Here is a 27,344-nt window from a genome sequence, read left to right on the forward strand (position 1 = left end):
ATGTATGACGAGTGCATATCTATCTGAATAATTAAGAGTAGGTATCGGCGCGGCTCGGCAGCGGTATCCAGATCTAGCACAATTTTACCATTACCATTAGACGTCAACTCAACATAACCGGTACATAATATGGTGCTAGTGCGGGTCGTGGCGCGGCGACGGCGACCATCGCATCATATCGCAATCGCGATACGGCGTGATAGCGATTGCGATAGCGGCGCATCATTCAGTGGCAGTAGCAGTAGAGTAGTCGGCTTGTAGTGATAAAGTTAACATCTATCGACGAGTATGAGCATTAGTTTTCGCGAGTCTATGTTCGAGGAAAAATAAAAACCAAAACAAATACTTACCCGTGATTGAATTTTCGCGAATGTGCATCTACTTCTACCTACCTGCTGTGGTATCCGATCCGAAGCCTTATAGCCTTATCCGCTCGCCGTCGCCGTTGACATGGGACTTTCCAAGAGCTTAGTCGCCCTAATGGATGGCTTATCCAACCAGTACAGTTTCATTTTCGGCGTACTTATCGCGTTCGTCATATTCTATCGTCGGCCAATTTACATCATTTTGAAAACACTACCCAGAGATTTGAGGTAAGCGAAAGCATTACAGTCTCTCAGACCCACCTACCTACCTTTAGTTAAGTATATGTAATTAGTTTTAGCGGTTTTGCTTTTCGTTTTATACAATGATACCCAGCTTACCCACTACCTACTACATTTATGTGTATAAATACCCACTGTTAGTGTAGAGATATGTAGATGTACTAAGTAGGTATGCCGTATGCCATGGGTATGCCTACTCGTAATATAACGTTCGGGTAGTAATCTTGTCTTGTTTTTTTTGTTACCTATGGTACGTTTGGCATACCATAGTTTGTTCTTCAGAGTTTTCAACACGGCCGTAGCATGCCTCAAGTATATTGTGACCGGAGAAACCATCATATCGTTGTTCAAAAAAACAGCCTCCACCAATCCGGACAAGGTTATCGTACATTTTCAAGACACAGCGTGGACTGTGAAAGAGGTACTACTGTTTACTGTTTATGATATAAGGGTCTTCCACATCAATTAGTCAGAGGGCCCGCATAAGGATCACCTGCACCCCCCTGCCGATTCTCCGGGACAACTTTTTTCTTAAAGGGGAAGTCCTAAGGAACATTTCTAGCCCTTGTCCTCAAAAAAAAAAGTGGCCCTACTTACAAAATGGTGGTCATTTTGATTGACAGGTCAGCCGAAATCGCAGGTTTTGCGTTCCAACATAGGACTTTCACGGAATTTTTTAAACTGTACAAAGGTAGATCGGAAGAGCAGGCAAAAATTCATCACCTGACAAAATTTCAAGTGCTAAAGTGCCCTTTTCGATTTTTGGTGAATTTTCAAAAATCAAATTTTGGCCAAAATGTGAGAAAAAAATCAAAATTTTACCAAATTGACCTAGAAATCTGAAACTTGGGATATATCCTATTTTCGACCTGCCAAATCGATTGGAAACTGTTTCTAACCGTTTTGAGCAGTTCTGGAGCCTCCAGCAGATTTTTGAACCCCGAAATTCTCACAAAATTTCATCAAATGGGGTTAGCCAGCTGAAATCAACTCTGCACATCAATTTCAATACGCTATGAAGTCGACTGCAGGTGATTTTTAAGCCGTTTTGGAACTTCCAGCGATTTTTTGAAAATTACTGGAGCCTCCAGCAGATTTTTGAAACTTGAAATTCTCACAAAATTTCATCAAATGGAGTTGGAGAGCCGAAATTCATTCTGCAAACTAATTTCAATACGCTAAGAAGTCGACTGCAAATGATTTTCAAGTCGTTTTGGAGCCTCCAGCAGATTTTTGAAACTTGAAATTTCCCCAAAATTTCATCAAATGGGGTTAGCCAGCTAAAATTAACTCTGCGCATCAATTTAAACACCTTCTGAAGACGACTTCAGGCGAGTTCAAGTAATTTTGGAGCCACCAGTGACTTTTTGAAAAGTTTCATCGCGTTTTTAGGAGAATTGAAATTTCGAAAAAGTAGCTGGAAGTTTCAAAACCACTTGAAACCACCATGCAATCGACTTCATATTGTGTTGAAATTAGTTTGCAGAGTAAATTTCGGCTTGCTAACCACATTTGATGAAATTTTGGGGATATTTCAAGCTTCAAAAATCTACTGGAGGCTCCAGTAATTTTCAAACATTTGCTGGAGGCTCCAAAACGACTTGAAAATCACCTGCAGTCGACTTCATAGCGTATTGAAATTGATGTGCAGAGTTGATTTCAGCTGGCTAGCCCCATTTGATGAAATTTTGGGGAAATTTCAAGTTTCAAAAATCAGCTGGAGGCTCCAGTAATTTTCAAAAAAATGCTGGAGGCTCCAAAACGACTTGAAAATCACCTGCAGTCGACTTCATAGCGTATTGAAATTGATGTGCAGAGTTGATTTCAGCTGGCTAACCCCATTTGATGAAATTTTGTGAGAATTTCGGGGTTCAAAAATCTGCTGGAGGCTCCAGAACTGCTCAAAACGGTTTGAAACAGTTTCCAATCGATTTGACAGGTCGAAAATAGGATATATCCCAAGTTTCAGATTTCTAGGTCAATTTGGTAAAATTTTGATTTTTTTCTCACATTTTGGCCAAAATTTGATTTTTGAAAATTCACCAAAAATCGAAAAAGGCACTTTAGCACTTGAAATTTTGTCAGGTGATGAATTTTTGCCTGCTCTTCCGATCTACCTTTGTACAGTTTAAAAAATTCCGTGAAAGTCCTATGTTGGAACGCAAAACCTGCGATTTCGGCTGACCTGTCAATCAAAATGACCACCATTTTGTAAGTAGGGCCACTTTTTTTTTTTGAGGACAAGGGCTAGAAATGTTCCTTAGGACTTCCCCTTTAAGAAAAAAGTTGTCCCGGAGAATCGGCAGGGGGGTGCAAGTGATCCTTATGCGGGCCCCCCGACTAAATTGGAGCATGTGAAGTGGTAGGTGGGTTCGGCGATTTTTTTGAAATTTTTCCTGTGGAAAGACCTTCCAAAGGGATGGCCAATGGCGCAAATCGCAGCCCTCTAGCACATTTTTAACGGCAGCCAGGGGGTGTCAAAGTTTTCAGTGAATGTAAAATATCATCCATTTCAGCAGTGGATTACTCGATAACCGCGATACCTACACCAAAATAAAACTTTTTTTTTCCATAGATAGGGGTTTTAAAAGACTTTCTGGTGATAACATAAAAATCAGTGTTGCCACTTTTTTAATTTTTTTAGTCACTTTGGTGGCTGAAAAATAGCAAAAAAAAGACCAAAAATTTGAGAAAAAGTGACCATAATTTTGAGAAATGAGAGCAAAGTATATTATTATGTTAGTCGGGGAGCCCGCATAGGGATCTATTGCACCACCCCACCCCCATACGAGGTCGACTGCTGCTTCCAGTAACTTTTTGAAAGCTTGTGTGGCGTTTATTGGAAAATTGAAATTTCCAAAAAAAAGTAGATGGAAGCTTCAAAACCATTCGAAACAACCATGCAGTCGACTTCATACGGTGTTGACATTAGTTAGCTGCGTAAATTTCAGCTTGCTAACTCCATTTGATAAAATGTTGTGGTAATTTCATGTTTCAAAAATCTGGCGACTCCAGTAATTTTCAAAAAGTTGCTGGAGGCTCCAAAACGACTTGAAATCAACCTGCGGCCGACTTTGTAGCGTAGATATTGAAATTAGTTAGCAGAATGAATTTCGGCTTTTCATCTCCATTTGATAAAATTTCGGGAAATTTCGAGTTTCAAAAATCTGCTGGAGGCTCCAGAACTGCTCAAAACGGGTTGAAACAGTTTCCAATCGATTTGGCGTGTCTAAAATAGGGTAATTCCCAAATTTCAGCTTTCTTGTTCAATTTGGTAAAATTTTGATTTTTCGCCTCATTTTTGGCTCAAAAATTGATTTTTAAAAATTCGCTAAAAATCGAAAAAGGCACTTTAGCTCTTGAAATTTTGACATGGTATTGTTATTCGATGGTGTTACAATACCAATCATAGAGGTTTCAAAAGGTCAAACATTTTAATAAATTTTCAAACAAAAAAGGTTGCTATTTTTACTCACAAGGAAACTTCTCGAGGTGTCTGCTTTCGATTTGAATGGAACCTCAATTTTCGATAACAGCCTGGTCTGAACTCACCATAAACAAAATTTCAACTGTACAAATTGATTTTTCAATTTTTGGCTAATTTTTGAAAATTCAAATTTCAGCTTTCTTGGTCAATTTGGTAAAATTTTGATTTTTCCCCTCAGTTTTGGCCTAAATTTGATTTTTGAAAATTCACCGAAATTCGAAAAAGGCACTTTAGCATTTGAAATTCTGACAGGTGATAAATTTTTGCCTGATCTTTTGATCTACCTCTGTACGGTTTAGAAAATATCAGCTCTATCCAATCACATCGTCTTACATTTTTAATGTTGAACAGTTGATTTTTAATTTTATTTTAATGATAATTCTGAAGGATTTTTATGAAAAATATTGATCATTTCCTAAAATTTTACACCTTTTCTTTTTTACACGACAAAATAATGTCAGTCACTTTTTTGGCCATTTTTGCCGAAATAGTGACAAAAATCAACTTGCAAGTGAAATTAGTAACTAAGTCACTTTTTAAGTGACCGAATTTCATGCCTGCATATGCGTAAAAATGAAGGTGTCAAATGGGTCAACTGCACCAATCAAAACTTTTTTTCATGTTTTAAATCAAAAAATCGCATTTTTTCGCAAACTTATAATTTTTTATAAATCGACTTTGCGATATGGTACCATCTCAATTTTTTAATATGTTGTTCAGCATGAAAAATTTTCCATAATATATTTTTTTCAGAATTTTTGAGAGTCGGGACAATATGAAAACTGTGCGTTTTGAAACTTTTTGAGCTAATTTTTTTGTACGAAAAAAAGTGGCAACACTGATTTTTATGATATCACCAATAATGCTTTTTAAAACCCTCAACTATGGGGAAAAGTTCCATTTTGGTAGGTATCGCGGTTATCGAGTAATCCACTGCTGAAATGGATGGTATTTTAGGTTCACTGAAAACTTTGACACCCCCTGACTGCACGATATCAACGGTAGCGCCGTTTCGTAAGAGAGATATAATTGAAAATAGGGTAAAGTCCGCCCCGTTCACGAACAGTTTCAAATCATAAGTTGATCAAAATGTTTTCGAGTTATCATTTGTCGACTTTGAAAGTGAATTCAATTCAATCAGGTAGGTATAGGTACTCGTTTCGTGATTCACGTAATTTCAAAGTCAAGAATTGCTCGTTGCTCGTTCAAAAGTCTCGCGAGATTTCAGAAAGTCATTTTTAAAACTTGGACGTTCTCGTAAGCTAGGCACTTGCCTATCTTAAATACGAGTGTCTATTCTCCCTCCCATCCCTCTCCCCCATTCTTGAAAGTCAGAATTGATACCTATCTTTAAAAAAAGTACAGGTATAACGGCCGTCGTACTTAGCAACTGTACCCGCTGCCCCCTGCCCTGTGCGACGCCGTTTCATGAAAATCAGTTTTCTTATTCAAAGTGACCTCGTCATGTGTACTCGTACGTAGTCGTTTACGACGATTGTCTCGGTGCGCTTAATTATATGAGTAATCATACAAGTAGGTATTTTATTTACGAAGACTTCAAACAGAGTGTAGCTAATTGATGTTTTTGGATTAGAAAGAAAAGAGCAAAAAAGATACCGAGAGATAGGAGAGATAACTCGACTCGCTTCATTAATCCGTTTCAAAAGAACGATAAGAAGACGTTATGTATGTACAAGTACAGGGTGCCCAGAAATATCGGGTACCCCTAAAAAAGTTTTCTGCCAAATACTTTGGTTGGTCACAATGAATGATAATAATGATAGCACATGATTGGTTGTTGGACTGGAGAGATAATATTCCACCAATCATATGCATCTATTTCACGTTGCCAACCTATATTTTTAATGAAAAACTTTTTTAAGGGTACCCGATATTTCTGGGCACCCTGTAGTAGGGTACGTATCGACGACGACTGACGATTATCGATTGATTACTCGTATCTCCGCGTCGGACCGGTCAACGTTCGTACAAAAGTACATATTATTTCGATTTATTTTTTTGTATGGTATCTGAATGGAAATCGCACCATGCACCTACGAGTATACGATAGTAGCTCGAGCGAGCGAAAAAATCATCCACTGCACCTTCGCCCCTTTCCCTCATGACTATACGCACGGCTGCTGTGGTAATGATTCTTTCGGTCTAACAAACATAATTACATATTATGTCACTAGGTACATATATGTACTAAGTAACTACCTGATGTACTTACCTCTACTTACCTATATACAGTATGACACAAACGTAGTGCTCGGTGGCTTTTATTTCCAAGTAGAAAGAGCTATCGAGATAAATGAAGCGGGGTTGAGTGGGGAAAAATAAGAGCTTTCAAAAGCGACCATGAAAATTTCCAGCCCATGCACAGGGTGTCCACAAATTGAAAAACCGGTTTGGTCAAAAAATTCAAACTGGTTTTTATGATATGAATTTTTTGAAACCGGTTCATTATTTGCAACCAGTTAACAAAAAATAGCCAAAAATTGTAGGTAGAGAAAAAAGCTTGAAACAAAAGTTGTAGAAGGTGAAAAATTACACAATTCTGTCAAATCACATTTTGAAACCGGTTCATTGGTTTGCACTTGGCAACCAGTTTTTGACAATCACTTAAAAATTAGAGAATTGAGGAAAAAGCTTGAAACAAAAGTTATAGAGCGTGAAAAATTGAACCATTTTCGCTGATCAGATTTTGAAACCGGTTCATTAATTTGCAACAAGTTATCAAAAATTACCTAAAAATTGGAGATCGAGAAAAAAGCTTGGAACAAAAGTTGTAAGACGTGAAAAATTACACAATTCCGTGTGGTCACATTTTGAAACCGGTTCATTGGTTCGCATTTAGCAACCAGTTTCTGACAATCACCTGAAAATTAATGATAGAGAAAAAAGCTTGAAACAAACGTTGTAGAGCGTGAAAAATTGAACCATTTTTGCTGATCAGATTTTGAAAATGGCTAATTAATTTTCAACCAGTTAACTTCTGACGGCCTGCTGCGTAGTAATGAACTGGTTTCAAAATCTGATTAGCGAAAATAGTTCAATTTTTCACATTCGGCAACAACTTATGTTTCAAGATTTTTTCTCAATCCCCAATTTTTAGGCAATTTTTGATAACTGGTTGCAAATTAATGAACCGGTTTCAAAATCAGATCAGCAAAAATGGTTCAATTTTTCACGCTCTACAACTTTTGTTTCAAGCTTTCTCCTCAATCTTCAATTTTCAAGTGATTGTCAAAAACTGGTTACAAGTGCGAACCAATGAACCGGTTTCAAAATGTTATTAAACAGAATTGTGTAATTTTTCATTCTCTACAACTTTTGTATCAAGCTTTTTTCTCTATCTACAATATTTTGGGGTATTTTTTATAAACTGTTTGCAAATTAATGAACTGGTTCCAAAAAATTTATATCACGTTTTTGTCGCCTTAGTGTGTAGAATAGGGGAGAGGGAGGATGTTTTGGGCACTTTTCTCTTATTTTGACCTACTCAAAAAAATTTCAAGTTCCAAATTGAACAAACCACTGGACTTTGAAGAAAACACGTTTTGGGTGGACGTGTTGGACAAATGGGTGATGTTTTGGACACCATAAGGTGGATGTCTTGGACACGCTGAAAAATGATGTTTTTTTGAATGTTTATTTTTGGAAATCCCAAATTTTAATCCATTAGAAATCAATTGTCAGTATCTGTCCACAATTTCACACAATTTCAGTTGACTCGGATTGTTTTTAATAATCAGCGAGGCAATGTTGAAGAGTCGACTTTTCTATGCCATATTTTTCAGCCAGTGCTGGCCTCTGCTCGAATCAACATATTTTCAGGAGGCAACTTCAAATTGTTCTTGATTAGCATTTATCATTCCAGACTCATTAAAAGTCTTTCCTAGATTTGTCGGATAAAACTGAGGCATTCTTACACCAAAACATCACAAATTAACACAAATTTATTGCAGTGTCCAAAACATCCCCACTATGCCATTTCTACTTAAACTGGCTGTGGGAAAAAAGTATCAGCTTTTCATGAAAAGGTAGATAATTAGATTATTGACGAGAAGGAATCAGCGATTTCATTTTACTTGTGCTCTTGAAGAAATTCCCCACGGTTATTTTTCAGGTAATCAAAATGTGAGACAAACATTTTTTCCAAAAACAGCACTTCAAAACAAAAACTGAAATATTTTTATCACACGAGTTAGTATCTGGTAAATGTTGTCAAATATCAGTTGTGGTATGACATTGCCGCATAATAGTGAAAACCCCATTTAAAAAAACCAAACCAACTCATCAAACCAGCAACTGTCTGAAACATCCTCCCTCTCCCCTATATTGCTCCAATAAAAACCAGTTTGCATTTTTTGACCAAACCGGTTTTTTAATTTGTGGACACCCTGTGCATGGGCCGGAAATTTATCACGGTCGCGCTCCATTCATCTCGCTAGCTCTTTTCACTTAGAAATAAAAGCCACCGGGCCCTACTGTTGTGGCATACTGTAGTACGTACATACGCGAGTATGTAAAATTGTATTTACTCGTACCTATACGTACTCGTCGTACCTACTCGTGTTATTATTTACTTACGTACCTAACTAACTTGAGGGTATTGTTCATTGTTATCTTGTTTTACAGTTGGATTTGTACAGCAACAAAGTGGCGAGAATTTTCCAAAAGAAAGGCTACAAGAAAGGCGACGTGGTGGCGTTGATGAGCCTAAACAGGCCGCAGTACATCGGCATTTGGTTGGGTCTGGGCAAGATCGGCGTCGTGACCGCCTTGATAAATACGAATTTGCGGTCCCACTCGTTGGCTCATTGTGTGAATGTGGCCAAATGTAAGGCGTTCGTATTCGGCTACGAATTCGCCAAAGACGTGAAAGAAATTGTCGAAGCGCTCGATCCGAAAACCGAGTACATGGCGTACGGTGAGGGCACCTTCACCGGCGCCGGCGACAGCTTTTTGCGCAATTGCGGCGATATGGAGCAACTGTTGAGCAGCGTATCCGACGATGCCGTCGAACCTGAAACGCCCATCGGGCCCAAAGACAAATTATTGTACATCTATACTTCGGGCACTACTGGTTTGCCAAAAGCCGCCATAATGGTTCACGACAAGTACGTATTCGTATCTAAACTACCTATATCTATTACCTATATGTGTGGGGGTACCTAACCGCTCACCGCTTAGTATGTAGGTACAAAAGTGCTTAGCCCACTACTGTGGGTAGTTTCAGTTGGGTACCTCTGGCTCTACCTACCAAACTATTGGTAGGTACTTTTAATGCGAATCGGTTCTCTCGTCAGACCTTTGCGGCTCGACATCTTTTTTTATATAGTACTCTTATTCGTGTTCGTAGATTGGTGATGATAGTGGCCGGTTTCAAGTATTTATTGAAGTTACGCTCGAACGATATCATCTACGATCCGCTGCCGCTGTACCACACGGCCGGCGGTCTTTTGGGCACCCTTCCGGCCTTGGTGTATGGTTTAACGGTCGTCATCAAAGTCAAGTTTTCCGCTTCCAAGTATTTCACCGATTGCGTCAAGTATAAATGTACCGTAAGTACATATTGTACCTTTACCTAATACGTACATACGTAGATACGAGTTACCAACTTACTACCTACATATAGTTACTTGCACGAGTACAAATACCACCATTGAAATTTGATTGGTACGCACACAGATTGGTCAATACATCGGCGAAATATGTCGATATTTATTGGCGGTACCGCCTTCGCAAAACGACGTTAATCATTCGTTGCGTATGGTGATTGGAAACGGCATGCGTCCGGACGTGTGGCGAGAATTCGTCCATCGATTCAGAATTCCCACTGTCTTAGAACTGTATGGCTCGACTGAAGGAAACGCCAACATAAGTAAGCAACGACTAATAAGTACCTTATACCCTACCTACCTATATAGGGTGCGCGGCACAAAAATACATAGGTATCAGAAGAAAGGTTTTTTTTTTCTAAAAAATACAATGCATAATGTAGATAGGTTGGCAACGTGAACACCGAACCAAAACATTTGCAGAACTCTTTTTTGACTCGATATGGTATTTCTGTGCACCCTGTGTAGGTACTAGGTACCTATGTACTTACTCATAGTATGTACTGTACATAACAGACATTTTTTTCTAATACGTTTTCTTCGGTTTTGTGTGTTTTTTACAGTGAATTTCGATAACACTATCGGAGCTGTGGGATTCCTACCTCGTATATTGCCAGCTTGGGTGTATCCCATCGCTTTAATAAAGTACGACGAAACTAACGGCGAACCTCTTAGAAATGAAAACGGCTTTTGTATCAGATGCAATGCTGGTGAGAATGAGATTAATCTACTTACCTACCTAGGACTGGGTACCTAGACCTACTCATATGATGTACTCTACAGCAGAGCCGAGAGTATGCAGTAGGGTGACAATGAAAAAAAAAATTCAGATTTTTGAATGCAGCACACCTGAAAAATGTGCTATGAGGTGTCAAAAAATGATCCCCAAAGTTTCATCCCTCTAAGTTGATTTTAACCCGTGCCTCAAGGGCCCCAAAGTTTTGAACGTAATGTCCAAGCGCGACCTTACGAGTCTCACGGCGGCGTGTGGTGGAGAAATCATTGAGTACGCGCTACGCGTACGAAGTGCAGTGGAGTAAGGATACACTGTTTTTTTTGTGTTTTTTTTGATAATTTGGTTTTTTCGTCGCAAGCCAACTCTAAAACAGTTTTTAAATAATATTTTCTACAAAAAACACAATTTTTAAATTTTATTTCACTGTGGAAAAAAATTAATTAAAAAATTGATCTATTAACGCAATTCTGTTCTTGTTGTTGCACGTTTCTCTATACCAAAGGGTTACAATGATATAAAATTCACTTCTTATACATATTAAATATTTCTTCACTCACCATCCATGTCCAATGGCCATCATTTTCCTTATATCCTAGCTAGAAACTAATTCCATTGAATGAACATGACTTTATTAATGAAAACCAGATTTTCATAAGGTAGGTAATTAATGGCCATCGGACATGGACAGCGAGTGAAAAAATATGGTATTGAATAAGCATAATAAGTAAATTTTATATCCTTGTAACCTTTTGAATTTTTTGCAGGCGGTGAAAAAGTATAGAGAAACATACAAAAACGTGCGTTAAAAGCTCAATTTTTTTCCAAAGTAATGTAAAATGGAATAATCCGGTTTTTTCGTGGAAAATATAATTTAAAAACTGTCTTAGAGTTAGCTTGTGACGAAAAAAAAAATCATCAATTGTCAACAAAAAAAAATACAGTGTATCCTTACTTCAATGCACTTCCTACGTGTAGCGCGTTACTCCATGATTTCTCCACCACGCATCGCCGTGAGACTTGTAAGGTCGCGCTCGGACGTTACGTTCAAAACTTTGGGGCCCTTGAGGCACGGGTTAAAATCAACTTAGAGGGATGAAACTTTGGGGATCATTTTTTGACACCTCATAGCACATTTTTCAGGTGTGCTGTAAAAAAAATAATGAAAAAATTTTTTCCCTGTGTATTTCATTGTCACCCTAGTATGCAGCCCTGCTTACTCCCCGTTCTGACTGAAACAGGTTCCACTCTTCTCCACCTACCTTCACCACCATCTCGTTCTTGTCATACGGCGATTTGATCAGCTCAATTAGGTGCTCTGGAACTCCATCTTGTGTAGTATCTCATATGTGACCCTGCCTGACAAAATTAATTTTTTTTTTCAAAAATCAATCAATATTTTATATACAGGGGTCGGCATAAGTTAGTATTCGTATTCGAAAACTGATGCGTTCTTTTTAACACCCTGTTGTGTGTAATGAGTAGATAGAAGGTCTTGTAGGTAGTGTGTTGTGTTCGTGGAAGTCCCACCAACACTTTGGTAATAATAGTTTTTCCCACCGCTATGTCACTACAGAAAAAAAAATTCATTTTCATTTGAAAAAATTTTCGTCTGTGCAAATCAGAATACTAACTTATGCCGACCCCTGTATGTGTACAGATATTTCAAAAGGGCCCATTCGGTCAGTGCCGAGAAGGGTATAGATTTTATTTTTCAAAAATCAAAATAAACTTCCAACGATTTCCAATTGATCTAAACGGCGCGGGAACGTGAAGCTTTCATGGACAGCTTCACACTAAAACACCGTTGGGATCCACCGGAGAACGTTGGAAGTTTGTTTTGATTTTTGAAAAATAAAACCTATACCCTTCTCGGCACTGACAGAATGGGCCCTTTTGAAATATCTGTACACATATTTCTAAAAATATTTCAAAATTACAAAATTGCGCAATTACACGAGCAAGCGGGCCTCCATGGTATAACATTGTTCTAGTGAGAAAAAAATGTAACAGATTGATCTTTCAACCCTTGAGATTCATTTTAAAAGTTTTCTTGCCTAAATGGTTGATTTTGTCAGGAGAAATTACAATAGTGTTGTCCAATTGGCGCAGTTAAAGGCCTTTTTGCATAGTCAATGAAGCATAGTACATTAGTACCACACCCACTTGACAATAGATTCGCCGATCGAAAAGCCGGTGAAAAAGCCGGCCCAAAAATGATAGTAAATTTGCTGGTAAAAAAACGCCGGCTGTTTAAAGTGGCTGTTTAATTCATTAAAACGCCGATAAATCTACCAAACTACAAAAAATTTCTAACCCAAGCGAGGTTCGAACCCACGATTCCTGCGTGGAAGTCCAGAGCGCTCACCATTCAGCTATCACAGCAACGTTAAAATGTTTGTTCTCCAGCGGTATACATGTTCCGCACTTCGTACTTTCCTTTACATTTTTTGAAAATGAGTTGTGAAACATACGTTGCGCATGTGCATTGTAATCAGCGAATCAACACCCGGCTTAAAAGCGGCTGTTTCTATAAAAGTAGCCGCTTGTAGCTGGCAACTTTTCACTAGGGAGAACCGGCGAATCGGCAAATAAAAAAAATGCAATTCGCTGGCTGTTTAAGTAGCTGTTTTCTTAAAAGTAGCCGGCGTTTTTTCACCGGCAAATTCACTGTCGTTTTTGAGCGCATTTTAAGTGGCAGTTATGCAAAAAACAACCGGCGTTTCAGCTGAAAGCGGCAAATCTATTGTCAAGTGGGCAGGGATGTTGAATTCACGGTATTTTTCAATTATTTGCCGGATGTTCGAAATCTGCTCTCTTGTACCTCTTCCATGCATAAAACCAGCCTGTTCAGGTAGAATCTGCCTATGCAAGTATGCCTTGATCCTGTTGTTGATTATTCTGAGCATCACTTCACTGGCATGTGGAATCAGGGCTATTGTGGGATAGTTAGCACAATTTTTTGTATCGCCTTTCTTGTGTAGCGGAATTAATACTGATTCGCACCAATCTTCTGGCCTATAGACTAGGGTGACAATGAAATACATGGGGAAAATTTTTTTCCATTATTTTTTTTACAGCACACCTGAAAAATGTGCTATGAGGTGTCAAAAAATGATCCCCAAAGTTTCATCTCTCTAAGTTGATTTTAACCCATGCCTCAAGGGCCCCAAAGTTTGGAACGTAACGTCCGAGCGCGACCTTCCGAGTTCCACCGTGACGTGTGGTGGAGAAATTGTTGAATGCGCGCTACATGTACAAAGTGCAATGAAGTAAGGATATACAGTATTTTTTGATTGTTTTTTTTTCTCAGTCGCACGTTGGCTTGAAAACAATTTATAAATTATATTTTCTATGAAAAAGCACAATTTTTTCATTTTATTCCGCTATGGAAAAACAGTGATGGCAAAACTTTTTCATTTCAGTTCAAGTTTTTAGTTTTTAGTTACAGTTTTATTTTTTTCAGTTCAAGTTTTCGGTTTTTAGTTTCAGTTTTATTTTTTTCAGTTCAAGTTTTCAGTTTTAAGTTTCAGTTTTACTTTTTTCAGTTCAAGTTTTTAGTTTCAGTTTTCAGTTTTGCTTTTTTCAGTTCAAGTTTTCATTTCAGTTTTCTATTTCAGTTTCAGTTTTCAAAATTTTTCTTGAAAGTTCAAAAGGAAATGAAAAAAAAAAAAATTATTTTCTTTCATGAATTTTTTCATACCTACATTAAGTAATCTAATTTGCTACTTGGCAACAAAAACTTCAAATTTCAAATTCAAACATTTCAAACTCAAAAATTATGAATAAATAGCAGGGCTGTGCAGAGAAAATCCGGGCCTGAGGGGGCCGATGAAGAAAAGACAAGTTATGCTATACTTGGGAGGAAGATCGCATCGTCCTTTTGCCGACAAAAAATTGTCATTTTGCCACAATAATCAAAATTTTAATTAACATGCTGAGCAGTGAGCACTGTAATAGTATCAAAAAACTTTTAAAATCCAGTAGTTCTGTTCTGTTCAGAAAAAGTGAAAAATTTGCATTTTTTGTACACCTACTTACAAGTGGGTCATTCCATGTCAACTCAACCAAAAAAAAAGGCGATTTTGAAAGTCATGTCTTTCGATTTCGCTCAATTTAATGAAAAAAAAAAATTATTTTCTTTCATGAATTTTTTCATACCTACATTAATCTAATTTGCTACTTGGCAACAAAAACTTCAAATTTCAAATTCAAACATTTCAAACTCAAAAATTATGAATAAATAGCAGGGCTGTGCAGAGAAAATCCGGGCCCGAGGGGGCCGATGAAGAAAAGACAAGTTATGCTATACTTGGGAGGAAGATCGCATCGTCCTTTTGCCGACAAAAAATTGTCATTTTCCCACAATAATCAAAATTTTAATTAACATGCTGAGCAGTGAGCACTGTATACAAAAAACTTTGAAAATCCAGTAGTTCTGTTCTGTTCAGAAAAAGTGAAAAATTTGCATTTTTTGTACACCTACTTACAAGTGGGTCATTCCATGAATCAGTTTGGCCTCAGCCCCCTCAGGGGGCGAATGGAGGGGCTTCTATTATTTTCAATACTTTGATCAAAACTGATTTCACAGTTCGAAAGGGCATTGAATTTTGAAGTTTTGAAGTATTTTGAAATTTTCAAAAGTTGAAAGTTGAACTTTGAATTTGAAAGTTCAAATTTCAAAATGGTGCTGTAAGTGGGAGCTACCATTTAAAATTTTGAAAACATTTCCATAGATGTACATTTTGATACTTTTTGGAAATATTTAAGTTTCGAGATGGCACTCGTTGACGGTGGAGGAGCACCCCCACCCCCAATTTTGGGTGAAACGTTCGAAAGAAAATCTGGGGCATGTGATATATCGAATTGTATGTTTTTGGCGACGCTGAACACGAATATGACGTCAGATTTTTGATTGGGCCTCATCCACGGCCCCCAACAATTTTTTTGGACTTTAACCTATTGAGGGAGGTTCTGGGGGCCATAGGTGAGGTCGATTTAAAAAACTATGGCTATATTCGTGTTCAGCGATATCAAAAACATACTATTTCATGTGTCGCACGAATGTTACCATTTTTTTTGGGGTTACCCGCTTTGGGGAGGTGCAGGGGGCCGACGGATCAAATCAAAAATCTGACGTCATATTCGTGTTCAGCGTCACCAAAATACCAAAAATATATTATTCCACGTGTCACACGAACAAAACGCATTTTTGAACTTTCACCCCCTTTGAGGAGGTGCTGGGGGCCGTGGATGGGGTTCTATCAAAAATCTGACGTCATATTCGTGTTCAGCGTCGCCGAAAACATACAATTCGATATATCACATGCCCCAGATTTTCTTTCGAACGTTTCACCCAAAATTGGGGGTGGGGATGCTCCCTCTCCGTCAACGAGTGCCATCTCGAAACCTAAATATTTCGAAAAAGTATCAAAATGTACATCTATGGAAATTTTTTCAACATTTTAAATGGTAGCTCCCACTTACAGCACCATTTTGAAATTTGAACTTCCTTTCGAACTGTGAAATCAGTTTTGATCAAAGTATTGAAAATAATAGAAGCCCCTCCATCCGCCCTCTAAGGGGGCTGGGACCAAACTGATTGCGGCTTTCTTACTTACTGGGTGGGTAGATATTGTAAAAAAAAATTGAGCGAAATCGAAGGACATGACCCAAAAACGTTGGTTGAGTTGACATGGAATGACCTAAGTAGCATCTCGAATGGCCCCAGCGAAGCGAGGGCAACGGTTTTCAGCTTTGGAAAATTTGTGATTTAAAAAGTAGAATGACATCAATCGATTTTATAGAAAAAAAAAATAGATTTTTCTTTTTGGTTTTTCTGATCTCAACATTTTTCAAATTCAATAGGTTTCTTGAAATCGTAACTCTGACTTCTGAGAAGAGTATCAAATTGACCCATGCAAAGGGAGGGCAAAAGATTGGATAATTTGTAGTTCAAAAAGTAGAACAATATCAATTTTAATGAGAGAATTCGCCATTCTGTTTTTCTGATTTCAACTTTTTCTAAATTTCATTTTCATCAATGTTTTTTTTCAGTGTTGGCGTCCCGTAACAGTAACTGTAACGAAAAACGAAAATAACGAAATTTTTTTCGTTACAGGTAACGGAACTGTAACGAAAACGTTATTTTGATCATGCGATGTTGTGTAACTGAAACGTAACGTAACGATATTTTTCTTGATGTAACGTAACGAAAAACGAAAAAATTCTGTTACCTTTTTTGTTATTTTTTTAGTTACAATATTTTCAAGTTGAGTCAAAAAATGAGATTTTTTACCTTCCAAGCTTGACTTTTTCAAAAATTCCCTTTTTAATAAACGTAATTGTATCATGATTATATCTGTAACGAAAAAATGTAACGGTATTTTTTTCGTTACACTGGTATTTAAGCCTTTTGGTTCCGTTATTTTAGCCATTTCTGTTACAATTTTTCGTTACAAATGCATTTTTCTTTGAAAATATCATCAATTCTACGTTGAAAAAACGTTTCTGTAACGAAAAAATCGTAACGGAAATAACGAAAATAACGTAACGAAAAAGTTCAAGTACCGGTGTAACGAAAAATACCGTTACAGCATTTTTTTCGTTACAAGTACTGTAACGAAAAAACGTAACGAAAAAAATGCTAATTTTGTAACGTAACGAAATAACGGAACGAAAAAAAATATCGTTACGCACAACACTGTTTTTTTTTTGGAAAGAAAAGATCCAAATTGGCCCGAGCGAAGCGAGGGCAAAAATTTTTGAAAAAAATAAGAATTTTGAGAATAGATTGATGATTTTGTCGACAAAATTCAGTGAATGGCAAAACTTTTACATTTCAGTTCAAGTTTTTAGTTTTTAGTTTCAGTTTTATTTTTTTCAGTTCAAGTTTTCAGTTTTCAGTTTAAGTTTTTCTCATTTCAGTTCTAGTTTCGGTTTTAGTTTCAGTTTCTCCATTTCAGTTCAAGTTTTTAACCAGTTTCAGTTTTAGTTTCAGTTTCAGTTTTCCATCACTGTGGAAAAAAATTGAGCTTTCAACACACTTCAGTTCACGTTTCTGTACGTTTCTCTGCACTTCTTCAACACCTGCATAAAATTCAAAACGTTACAAGGATATAAAATTCACTTATTATATTAATTCAATATTTTTTCACTCGCTATCATGTTCAATGTCCATCAATTACCTTATGAAAATCTGATTTTCATTAATAAAGTCATGTTCATTCAATGGAAGTAATTTTCAGCAAGGATATGAGGTAAATTATGGTCATTGGACATGGATAGTGAAAAAATATTGAATAAATACATATAATAAGTGAAATTTATGTACATATATCCTTTTAACCTTTTGAAATTTTTGCCCGTGGTGAAGAGTACAGAGAAATATACAAAAACAAAAACAAAAGTGCATTGAGCGCTCAGTTCTTTTCCATAGCGGAATGAAACGAAAAAATTGTGTTTTTTCATAGAAATCAGGCGACGCGGTAGCGTTGCCCCCCGCCCTCCCACGGTTTCAAGCGCGCCATGAAACGCGTTCAACCGTAGGCGGCTCAACGCACACGGAGTTATATTCTGTAACTATTTCGTAATGCAATTCCGGGAGTTTTCAAACGTAATTTTCTCAAAAACTAAGCGTTTATTTAAAAAAACGCAAATACAGTTTTTCTTATTTTTCAACGACCTTTCAGAATATATAAGAATAATTTTTGTACGATGAAAATTCGCGAAGTTTCAAGTACCCTGTTTTTTGTCATTTTGGGTAAAATTCTTCTTCAAGTTCCACTTAAAGTTAGAAGGATTGGCCGAACCAATTTCGATGAAATTTGGAATATAGCTTTGATTTGTCAACCATTACTGACTAAAAGCAAAAAATTGTAAATTTTTTGAAAATTGACCCTGCACCCCCCCTTTTTGGGCTCCAAAAATTTTCAAAATTGACCCAAAATATCAAAAGGCACTTCTCCACCATAAACTTGATGTTCATGCAAAAATTGAGCTTTGTAGCCCAATTACATCAAGCTTGAGTGGAGTTTAAAGATGCTGAAAAATGACAAATTTTGAAAAAACGAGCAGTGTATTTATCCAAAGTACAATCAAACCAAAGCTGGCATAGATGTACGTACATCAAAAGGCACATCTACGATGTTCAAAGTACATTTGAACAAAATTTCAGCGTGATTTGTGCCCTATTCGAAGCTGTAGCTTTGTCTAAAGAAACAGTAAATCTATAATACTAATTCTCGCCATTTTTGATTCTTTAGACAAAGCTACAGCTTCGAATAAAGTCCCAATCACGTTGAAATTATGTTCACATATACTTCAAATACCACGGAAGTGCCTTTTAATATTTTCAAATTGATATGAGCTTTCATTTATGCGCAATAATAATTATTATTGCACATAAACGTTCAATATCAAAATGTCCGTTAAATTTAAAGCACAACACGTGTTGGCGGCGTTGTATGCAGTTGAAATGCGCTAAAACGTTGAGCAGCCAAGCGGCTGAATGATTTAAGCTTCCGCTCCCCACGCAGTAGACTCCGGTTCGAACCCCATCAGAATCAAAAATTTTTTTTTAATTTTTAATTTTGTAAGCTGATTTTTTCAATATGATTTTTATTTAACATGTTCAATTTTTAAAAATACATTGTAAAAAAACGTTTTTCACTTCTTAAAGTACAAATTTTCTTTTGCCCTTGTTTTTTTTAAAAAAGTAAACATGGAAAAAATTTCATTATGCATTGCAAATTTATTTAAAACAAACAAGATACATTTTTTCACCTGAAAAAACATGTTTTTTTTTACTTCTTGAAATGACGTTTTGCTTTACTTTGTTCAGGTTTGTTTTGTTCTCATTTTCAAAATTTAAATTTTTAAAAAGTTGACATTTAAATTCCAAAATTTTGAAGCCAAAAAATGGAACCTGAAAAACACATTGTTTTTCACCTCTTGAATTTTTGAACGTTTTTTCACTCGCATCACTCAGCTATTTTTTCTATCCTTTTCCTAAACTAAAAAATTCCATTTTGAAACTTCAAAAAATTCAAAAAGGAAAATAATAATTTTTTAATAGGTATTTTTATCAATTATTGGTAAACTTGTCATTTCATCTCTCATTTCATTTTAGAAATTTATATTCGCTATTTGTCATTTTATTTGACAAAATTGAAAGTCTTTTTTTTACTGATCGGCGAATTTTTCAACCCCTTCCCCCATCACCCTTGAAAACCCACTGTTTTTATTCCAGTCAGTTTAATGACAAATGTCCAGTAATCTGTCCACTCTCTGCATGCTCCTGCCACCAATGCTATTTTCATTTATTAGATTGAACACTTCATCACAATAATATAGAAAAAAAAGTACTGATATCCTCCAAAAAAACTCTTCAAAAAAGAATTACACCCCGCCCTCTCCACGATTCCTAATGAACCTACTCCATGAACAAAAATTAAAAATTTCAGTAAGAAAATGTTATGATATCATGGTGGAATCCGCCCCTAAGAAAAACAACCTACCACTTCACCATTTATTGTATAAGACAATCTATAAAACAGCTAATGAGCCAAAAATTTGGGCGGACAGATCCCTCAAATAAGTTTAGTAATCTAACTTGACTCTGGAGTGTGGAAGATTTGTCAGCCCCCAAATTTTTGGCTCATTAGCTGTTTCATAGATTGTCTTATACAATAAATGGTGAAGTGGTAGGTTGTTTTTCTTAGGGGCGGATTCCACCATGATATCATAACATTTTCTTACTGAAATTTTTAATTTTTGTTCATGGAGTAGGTTCATTAGGAATCGTGGAGAGGGCGGGGTGTAATTCTTTTTTGAAGAGTTTTTTTGGAGGATAGTATATTACAACACAGTAGACGAAAGTGAATGATTTCTTGTCAAGTGCGAAGATTGGCGGAACGAGCCGAAGGCGAGTGGAGCCAACGCACGAAACAAGAATTCATTCACTTTTGACTACTATCTTGTAAGATATTTTTCATTATAAATGCTACGAAAAAATATAGCATATTTACTCCTGTTTACCCACCGCGAAAATTTTTTCCTACTGTGATTGAAAAAATTCCTCTTTCCATCCCTAGGGATGGAAAAGAAACTCTTTTCCATCACACGGTGACGGAAAAGAATTTATATTGACTATATGTTCTAAATTCTTTTCCGTCACAGTGTGATGGAAAAGAATTCTTTTCCATCACACTGTGACGGAAAAAAATTCACATTGACTAATATATTGTAAATTCTTTTCCATCGCAGTGTGACGGAAAAGAATTTCTTTTCCATCCCTAGAGATGGAAAGAGGAATTTTTTCAATCGCAGTAGGAAAAAGTGTATTTTCACGGTGTGTAAACGTGGGTAAAATGCTACATTTTCGTAGCATGTATAATGAAAATATAATTTATAAATTGTTTTCAAGTCGACTTGTAATTGAGAAAAAAAATTGGATCAAAAAACACAGTATATTGTTAGTTGTTACTCTTCTGCACTTCTTATAGGTAGCGCGTACTCAACGATTTCTGCACCACACGTCGCCGTGAGACTCGGAAGGTCGCGCTCCGGCGTTACGTTCCAAACTTTGGGACCCTTGAGGCACGGGTTAAAATCAACTTAGAGGGATGAAACTTTGGGGATCATTTTTTGATACCTAATAGCACATTTTTTAGGTGTGCTGTATTCGAAAATCCAAAATTTTCATTTCATTGTCACCCTACTATAGACACTGCACCTGTGCCCTCCAGGTAAGACACCAAACTGCAGGCAATGGGGAAAAGGGACAGTAGTAAAATCTTGTGGCATGCAGATTTCTTCTGCTGGGTGCTTTTGGCTGTGCTACACATCAGTTTGTAGGCAACGGGGAAGAGGGATGGTAGTGATAGTAAATATGATCCGTTGGATGCTCTTGGGTGCGCAGTTGCACACGCTGTACTTCGCAGTTCGCATGGTACTTCCTTCAAGAATTCGACACCAGCGCAGCCAAAAGCACCCAGCGGGATAAATTCGCATGACACACATAATTTAGCCAATATGGCCGTTAGTTCGTTGTCTTCCCCCAGGTGCAGTGTCTATATTCTGGCCATTCTCTTTTGCACCATATGTTGTTGCATATCTTCCAGATCACGTTCTCTGCTTTCTTACCCATGGACTGTAGTATCTCAGTCTCAATACCATCACATCCAGGACCTTTGCGTTTTCTCAACGCCTTGATGACATCTCTTACTTTGTAAAGTAAGATTTCCAGCTCTTCTACACTGTCCACTTCAATTTCTGGTACTTCATTGTTGTTTGGGTTTTATGGTTCACTCCTATACAGGGTGTTCCAACTTCAATCGGACAGCTGGTGTGTGCCGTGTGGTGATAGTACTCGGCAAGATGAACAAAATTTGTTGTGTACACAAGTAATCTATCTTGTGAATTGAAAGAGCCACGTGCTCCGCAGAACTAAAAATTCACTAATTTCGCAAGGTTATCAAAAATAAGGAAATGTTCAAATCATTCAAATCAAACAATGCCCAAAACCCATAGTACTGGAGTAGACAAACAGAAAAAGTTATTCTGACAAATTGCCTATCTTCAAAATTGAAGTGGAAAACTTGATTCAAAATTTCCAAATTTGTCTTGTCCTAAATTTAAAATTTTGAACATTTTGAATTTTCAAATCGTGATTGCGCCTTTAATTTTGAAGGTAGACAATTTGTTATAATAACATTTATGGTTTGTCCACTCAAGAACTATGGGTTATTAATGTCATTTCAATGATGCAGACATTTTCTCACTATCTGTGAATTGAAGAAGTTACACCATTTTTGGGCAAAAATTGACCAATTTTAAAAAATTTGTCAAAAATGAGAAAATGTTTAAAAAAGTTATTATGACAAATTGTCTATCTTCAAAATTAAAGGCGCAAACACGATTTGAAAATTTGAAATTTTCAAAATTTGAGGCAAGACAAATTTGGAAATTTTGAATCAAGTTTACCCCTTCAATTTTGAATATAGGCAATTTGTCAGAATAACTTTTTCTGTTTGTCTACTCCAGTACTATGGGTTTTGGGCATTGTTTGATTTGAATGATTCGAACATTTCCTTATTTTTGATAACCTTTCAAAACTAGTGAATTTCTAGTTTTGCTGTGCACGTGGCTCCTTCAATTCACGAGATAGAATACTTGTGCACATAACAAATTTTGTTCATCTTGTCGAGTACTATCACCACACGCCAGCTTTCTGATCAAAGTTGGAACACCCTGTATAGCTTACTGTAATACAATCTCCAGTTCTCTAGAATCGTATTAGAGTCCCATGCGACTGTACCATCCTCGACTGTGATTTCATGTGATTGTGGATCAAAATCTCTGGTGATCTGTTTTATCTTCTTAAACAGTATGCTTGATTCATTGTGGTTAGCATATTCTTGAATTTCCTCACATCAGTTCAGATAGGCTTCTCTGTCTTTCCTGCAATTTCTCCGAACACATTGTTATCATTTCCTTCCAGTTTTACTTTTCTGAGTTCTTCTATGAGCTTCAATGTTTCTTCCAACACCCATGGTTGACATTATTTCAGTTCATTCTACCTATTCTTGATCACCAAATCGCGTTTCTTTTGGATTTCTGCCTTCATATTTTCCTATAAGGTATTTGGGTCCTCTTCATCCGGGTGATCAATATTGATTTGGGCAGCAAGTCTTTTCCTTTCTTGGTCAGTAAGGTGTATGCGATTTTTCTGTTGGTTTCTTCCCACTGCAAAGAGGTATAGGTCTCGGTTAACTCAGACAATGATCTCAGCAGCGAGGCCCACAGTTTCCCTCCAAGTATCTAATACACCTCAGCAGGGCTAAAATTGACCTCCGTTCTTCTTGTTTGTTTTTTTTTTCATCATCACGACCTGCACTATAATACCTACAGCTATAAATTATTTATTTGTATAAACGCGTAAGCTCTCTAGGTGGCATTGTACATACATTAGGTACGTGTTTTTGCAGGTGAATCTGGCATGTGTATCGGTATGATATCGAAAAGAATACCTCTTAAAGACTTTCAAGGATACGTCGATCAAAAGGAAACCAACAAGAAAATCATCAAGAATGTTTTCAAACGCGGAGATTCGGCTTTCTTATCGGGTTAGTACGTTTCCTATGTAATAAGTACATACATAAGTACATATGGTATGTACCTACGATTTATGCACCTCTACCTTAGCATTACATAAGCAGAGCTAGCTATATGTAGGAACTATTGGACATAGTATTAGCATGGCGGGAATTTTGATGGGTTGGCACTTGGCAGCGTTGAATTAGTATGTATTTTCATATGGCTCAGCGCTACCATTATCTCTGCCTTTGCCCCTAACAGCCCACGAAAATGGTCATCAGCTATGCCCGATACTCGCACTTATGGGCATTATTGGGCACACCGTCCGCGTCTGCATAGTGTATACTCAACTATGGATAGGTATTATACTCGTAGGTAGGTAGCTAATCTGCAAATAAGGGGTAGCTACTATAGGTTTAAGGTTGGTCTTAGTGTGCACTATGCACTTGCAGTTCCACAATAGCGTATGGTTCACCATCTAGATTTGTACTCGTAGTTGTAGGTTACCATCAAGTTTCAATCCTTTCAACTATGGGTGCTAGCCTTAGCCACAGGGTGCCCAGAAATATCGAGTACCCCTAAGAAAGTTTTTCAGTAAAAATATAGGTTGGCAACGTGGAATAGATGCATATGATTGGTGGAATGTTATCTCTCCAGTCCAACAACCAATCATGTGCTATAATTATTATCATTCACTGTGACCAACCAAAGTATTTTAGTAGAAAACTTTTTTAGGGGTACTCGATATTTCTGGGCACCCTGTACCTAGGTGCAGGTTGATGTAATGATGTACATGTATAGGATACACGTTTTTCGGCCGGTCATACGTACATACGATACTTACTCGTAAATACATTAAGGTAGGTATTACGAGTACGTTCAACTTTAAATGAAGTCGACTTAGACTTAATTGAAAAATCAAAATGAATGCGACGCTGATGCTCGGACGGGACAGGAACAGAGACAGGGCAGCATGTGTGATTGTGCGTACGCTGTACGACGTTCCCAACGCCAATCGCCATTGACATCGCATTCTTCATATGCGCATGCATAATGAATTAGCTGCAACTTGTTGTAGGTACCTCTACCCCATACCTACGTTTGCAGCTGACAATTAAAAATATGTATAGGTATACTTACTATTGTACATTTGTACATACCTAAACCTATAGGTGTAGATATTTGCGAGTGAAAGTTAACTTATAGATACTTATGTAGGTTTAATATGTTTACGTGCCTCTACAAAAATCTGTTTACGAGTACCTATGTTTATTTTGTTGTTGTTTTTTTCTACACAGGCGATATTTTGTACATGGACGAATTTGGTTACTTATATTTCAAGGATAGAACCGGCGACACGTTCAGGTAATCCTGACGCCACAAATTAGTATGCGTAGATCTGATCTACCTTTCTAATGGTAGTGGTAATGGTAACGTGTTTGTTTTTTCGTTTTTCAACGCAGATGGAAAGGTGAAAATGTATCTACCGGCGAGGTCGAAATGGTTATTCAGAAATTAATCGGTTTCAAGGACTGCACGGTGTATGGAGTTCAAGTACGTCCACACTATACCTTATTATACCTTATGCTACCTAAGCTATACCTATACGTAGTCCAAGTTGTCAAGCTTCTCTCTAGCAGGCATGAAATCCACTATTTAATTTTTTTCAGTGACTTCAGAGACTGAAAAATAGCAAAAAAAGTGACCAAAAATTTGAGAAAAAGTGACCAATAGTTTGAGAAATGAGAGCAAAGTATGTTGATCAGGGAGTCCCCATAAGGATTTATTGCACCCCCCTCCACCGTCGATCCTCCGGGACAACTTTTTTCCTGAAAGGAACATTTCTGGACCTTGTCCTAAAAAAAGTGGCCTTTCCTACTACCTAGCCTATCCTACTTCTACTTGTCGTGGTAATCGTTGATCACAGCAACGCAATTTTACACTCGTAGGTTGGCGATTTGGAAGGCAAAGCCGGCATGGTAGCCATTGTCGATCCGAAATACGAAATAGATCTCGATAATTTGGCCGATGGTATCGATAAAAATTTACCAGTTTACGCCAGACCCTTATTCTTGAGAATATTACCGCAACTCGAACTGACAGGTATGAATGCCAATTACAAACACCTACCAATTACCATAATCACATACGAGTACTCGTACATGTAGGTAGCCTACAGCCGCGCCGGTGTCTTTAGCTCATATAACTTACTCGTACTTGTCATTTTTCAGGAACGTACAAGGTGAAGAAAACCGATCTGAAAAACGAGACTTTTGATCCGAGCAAAACCAACGATCGACTGTATTTCAAACATTCGGTAAAAGGATTTTTACCCATCACTGAAAGCCTGTACAGCGATATCGTCACCGGCGCCGTCAAAGTCTAATTCCCTCGCCACGCTGCGCTGCAGATCTTCGGCCTCTACATACAAAAGCCAGTACAGTACGTGGACCCTACATTTCGCGTCCAGGATTAGCTGCCTACCCCTGACTATGGTCATGGCTAAAACAAGACGACAACGATGCTATCGGCTGCTGATGTCATGCCCGTCTCTACGGTTCATGGGTGACCAATGGACCATCTTTCATCAATGCCCAACAGCGAGCGTAGATCGAGACATACCCACCCACCTACATAATATGTACCTACTACTACCTACTCGTACATACGTGTATACCTAGTACATTACATACGATCTAGTCTACCTAACTACCTACCTAATAAAATCGATTGTACCTCCTAAAATCTGACCTGATTACTTGATTAGCATTTTACAGGGAGGAAGCCACCTCATTTACACACAAAAGTTACAAAATTATTCTTTCTCGAAAAAGCATCGCGCAAGTAACAGTTCATCATTTAGGATTTCGAAAATCACCAGCAGCAAAATAAAAATACAACAAACATCTTTGTGTGTAAGTTAAGTACACCATACATTTGAGTAGAATTGACTGAATCATAGCAGAAAGCAATGCAAATTTCTCAGTGAAAATTTAGTTCAAGTAAGTTGGCTATTGATTGAAAGATAGAATTGAATGAAATATATATACCACACCTAAACAGTTCCCCCACCCCCAAACACTCAAAATCTTGGCTGATTAATAACACACGTCGATAGAAATATCACACTCCAGGTACCCGCTTAGGTTTCTTGGTTCGCTTTGGCTTGGCTGCAGGAGATGTATGAGGACTGAGGAGTCGGTATATAATTTGCACGAGCAATTAAAAATGCACCGTCGGAAATTATTTCACTGTCTTTAATTATAGGTACCACGAAATTCTTAAGGTAACAAAGTAACTGTACGAATAAGGTAAAATTTTGAATTCATAAATATGACCGTCGATCATACGACTGTAAGTCCAGGTATTCGGCAAACCACCGAAAGGAATGAAAAGCAGAACAAAATTCCCGATGATCTAATTCCTCTCTTGATATTAGCCCAAGTTAAAATAAGAAGTAACACCTGAAAATGAATTGGGTTTGTCATCTCCGTTACATAGAGTAAGTAGTGTACCGCGTGCGTGACACATTTTTGAAAATTTTCATAAAATGAAATATTATTTGATACTTAGCCCGCCGCCCTCAACATGGTGACAATTGTCACAAACCGGTTTCTTCATGCATTCGCTCCGCAGGAACGAGTGATAGGATAGTAACGACTCCTGGTACATATGCGTGTATGTTCTGCCGTTCATTTGCCGTGGTCAGAAGGTTGCCTACTTTTTTATTTTAAGGGGCAGAAATTTTTGAACAATTTTTGTACAGACCAGAAGCTTGAAATTTTTTGCCCCTT

General features: G+C 37.4%; 1 protein-coding gene across 2 annotated transcripts; it reads left to right on the forward strand.

The window, feature by feature from the left end:
• Positions 1-132: 132 nt before the first annotated feature.
• On the forward strand, positions 133-26,295 carry LOC135849700 (long-chain fatty acid transport protein 4-like). Of its 2 annotated transcripts, XM_065370236.1 has the most exons (11): positions 147-593; positions 876-1,026; positions 8,737-9,218; positions 9,461-9,662; positions 9,790-9,982; positions 10,283-10,429; positions 23,442-23,579; positions 24,849-24,915; positions 25,014-25,104; positions 25,500-25,653; positions 25,782-26,295. In XM_065370236.1, the coding sequence occupies exons 1-11, from the start codon at positions 451-453 to the stop codon at positions 25,934-25,936; spliced, it is 1,923 nt and encodes a 640-aa protein (XP_065226308.1). In that variant the 5' UTR covers positions 147-450; the 3' UTR covers positions 25,937-26,295. The 2 variants fall into 2 exon arrangements, with proteins under 2 accessions (XP_065226309.1, XP_065226308.1); XM_065370237.1 differs by lacking the exons at positions 25,500-25,653; positions 25,782-26,295 and adding an exon at positions 25,221-25,485 and having other exon boundaries at positions 133-593.
• The last annotated feature ends 1,049 nt before the right edge of the window (positions 26,296-27,344 follow it).

The sequence above is a fragment of the Planococcus citri genome, chromosome 1, assembly GCF_950023065.1.
Source record: "Planococcus citri chromosome 1, ihPlaCitr1.1, whole genome shotgun sequence".
NCBI classification, from domain to species: Eukaryota; Metazoa; Arthropoda; class Insecta; order Hemiptera; family Pseudococcidae; genus Planococcus; species Planococcus citri.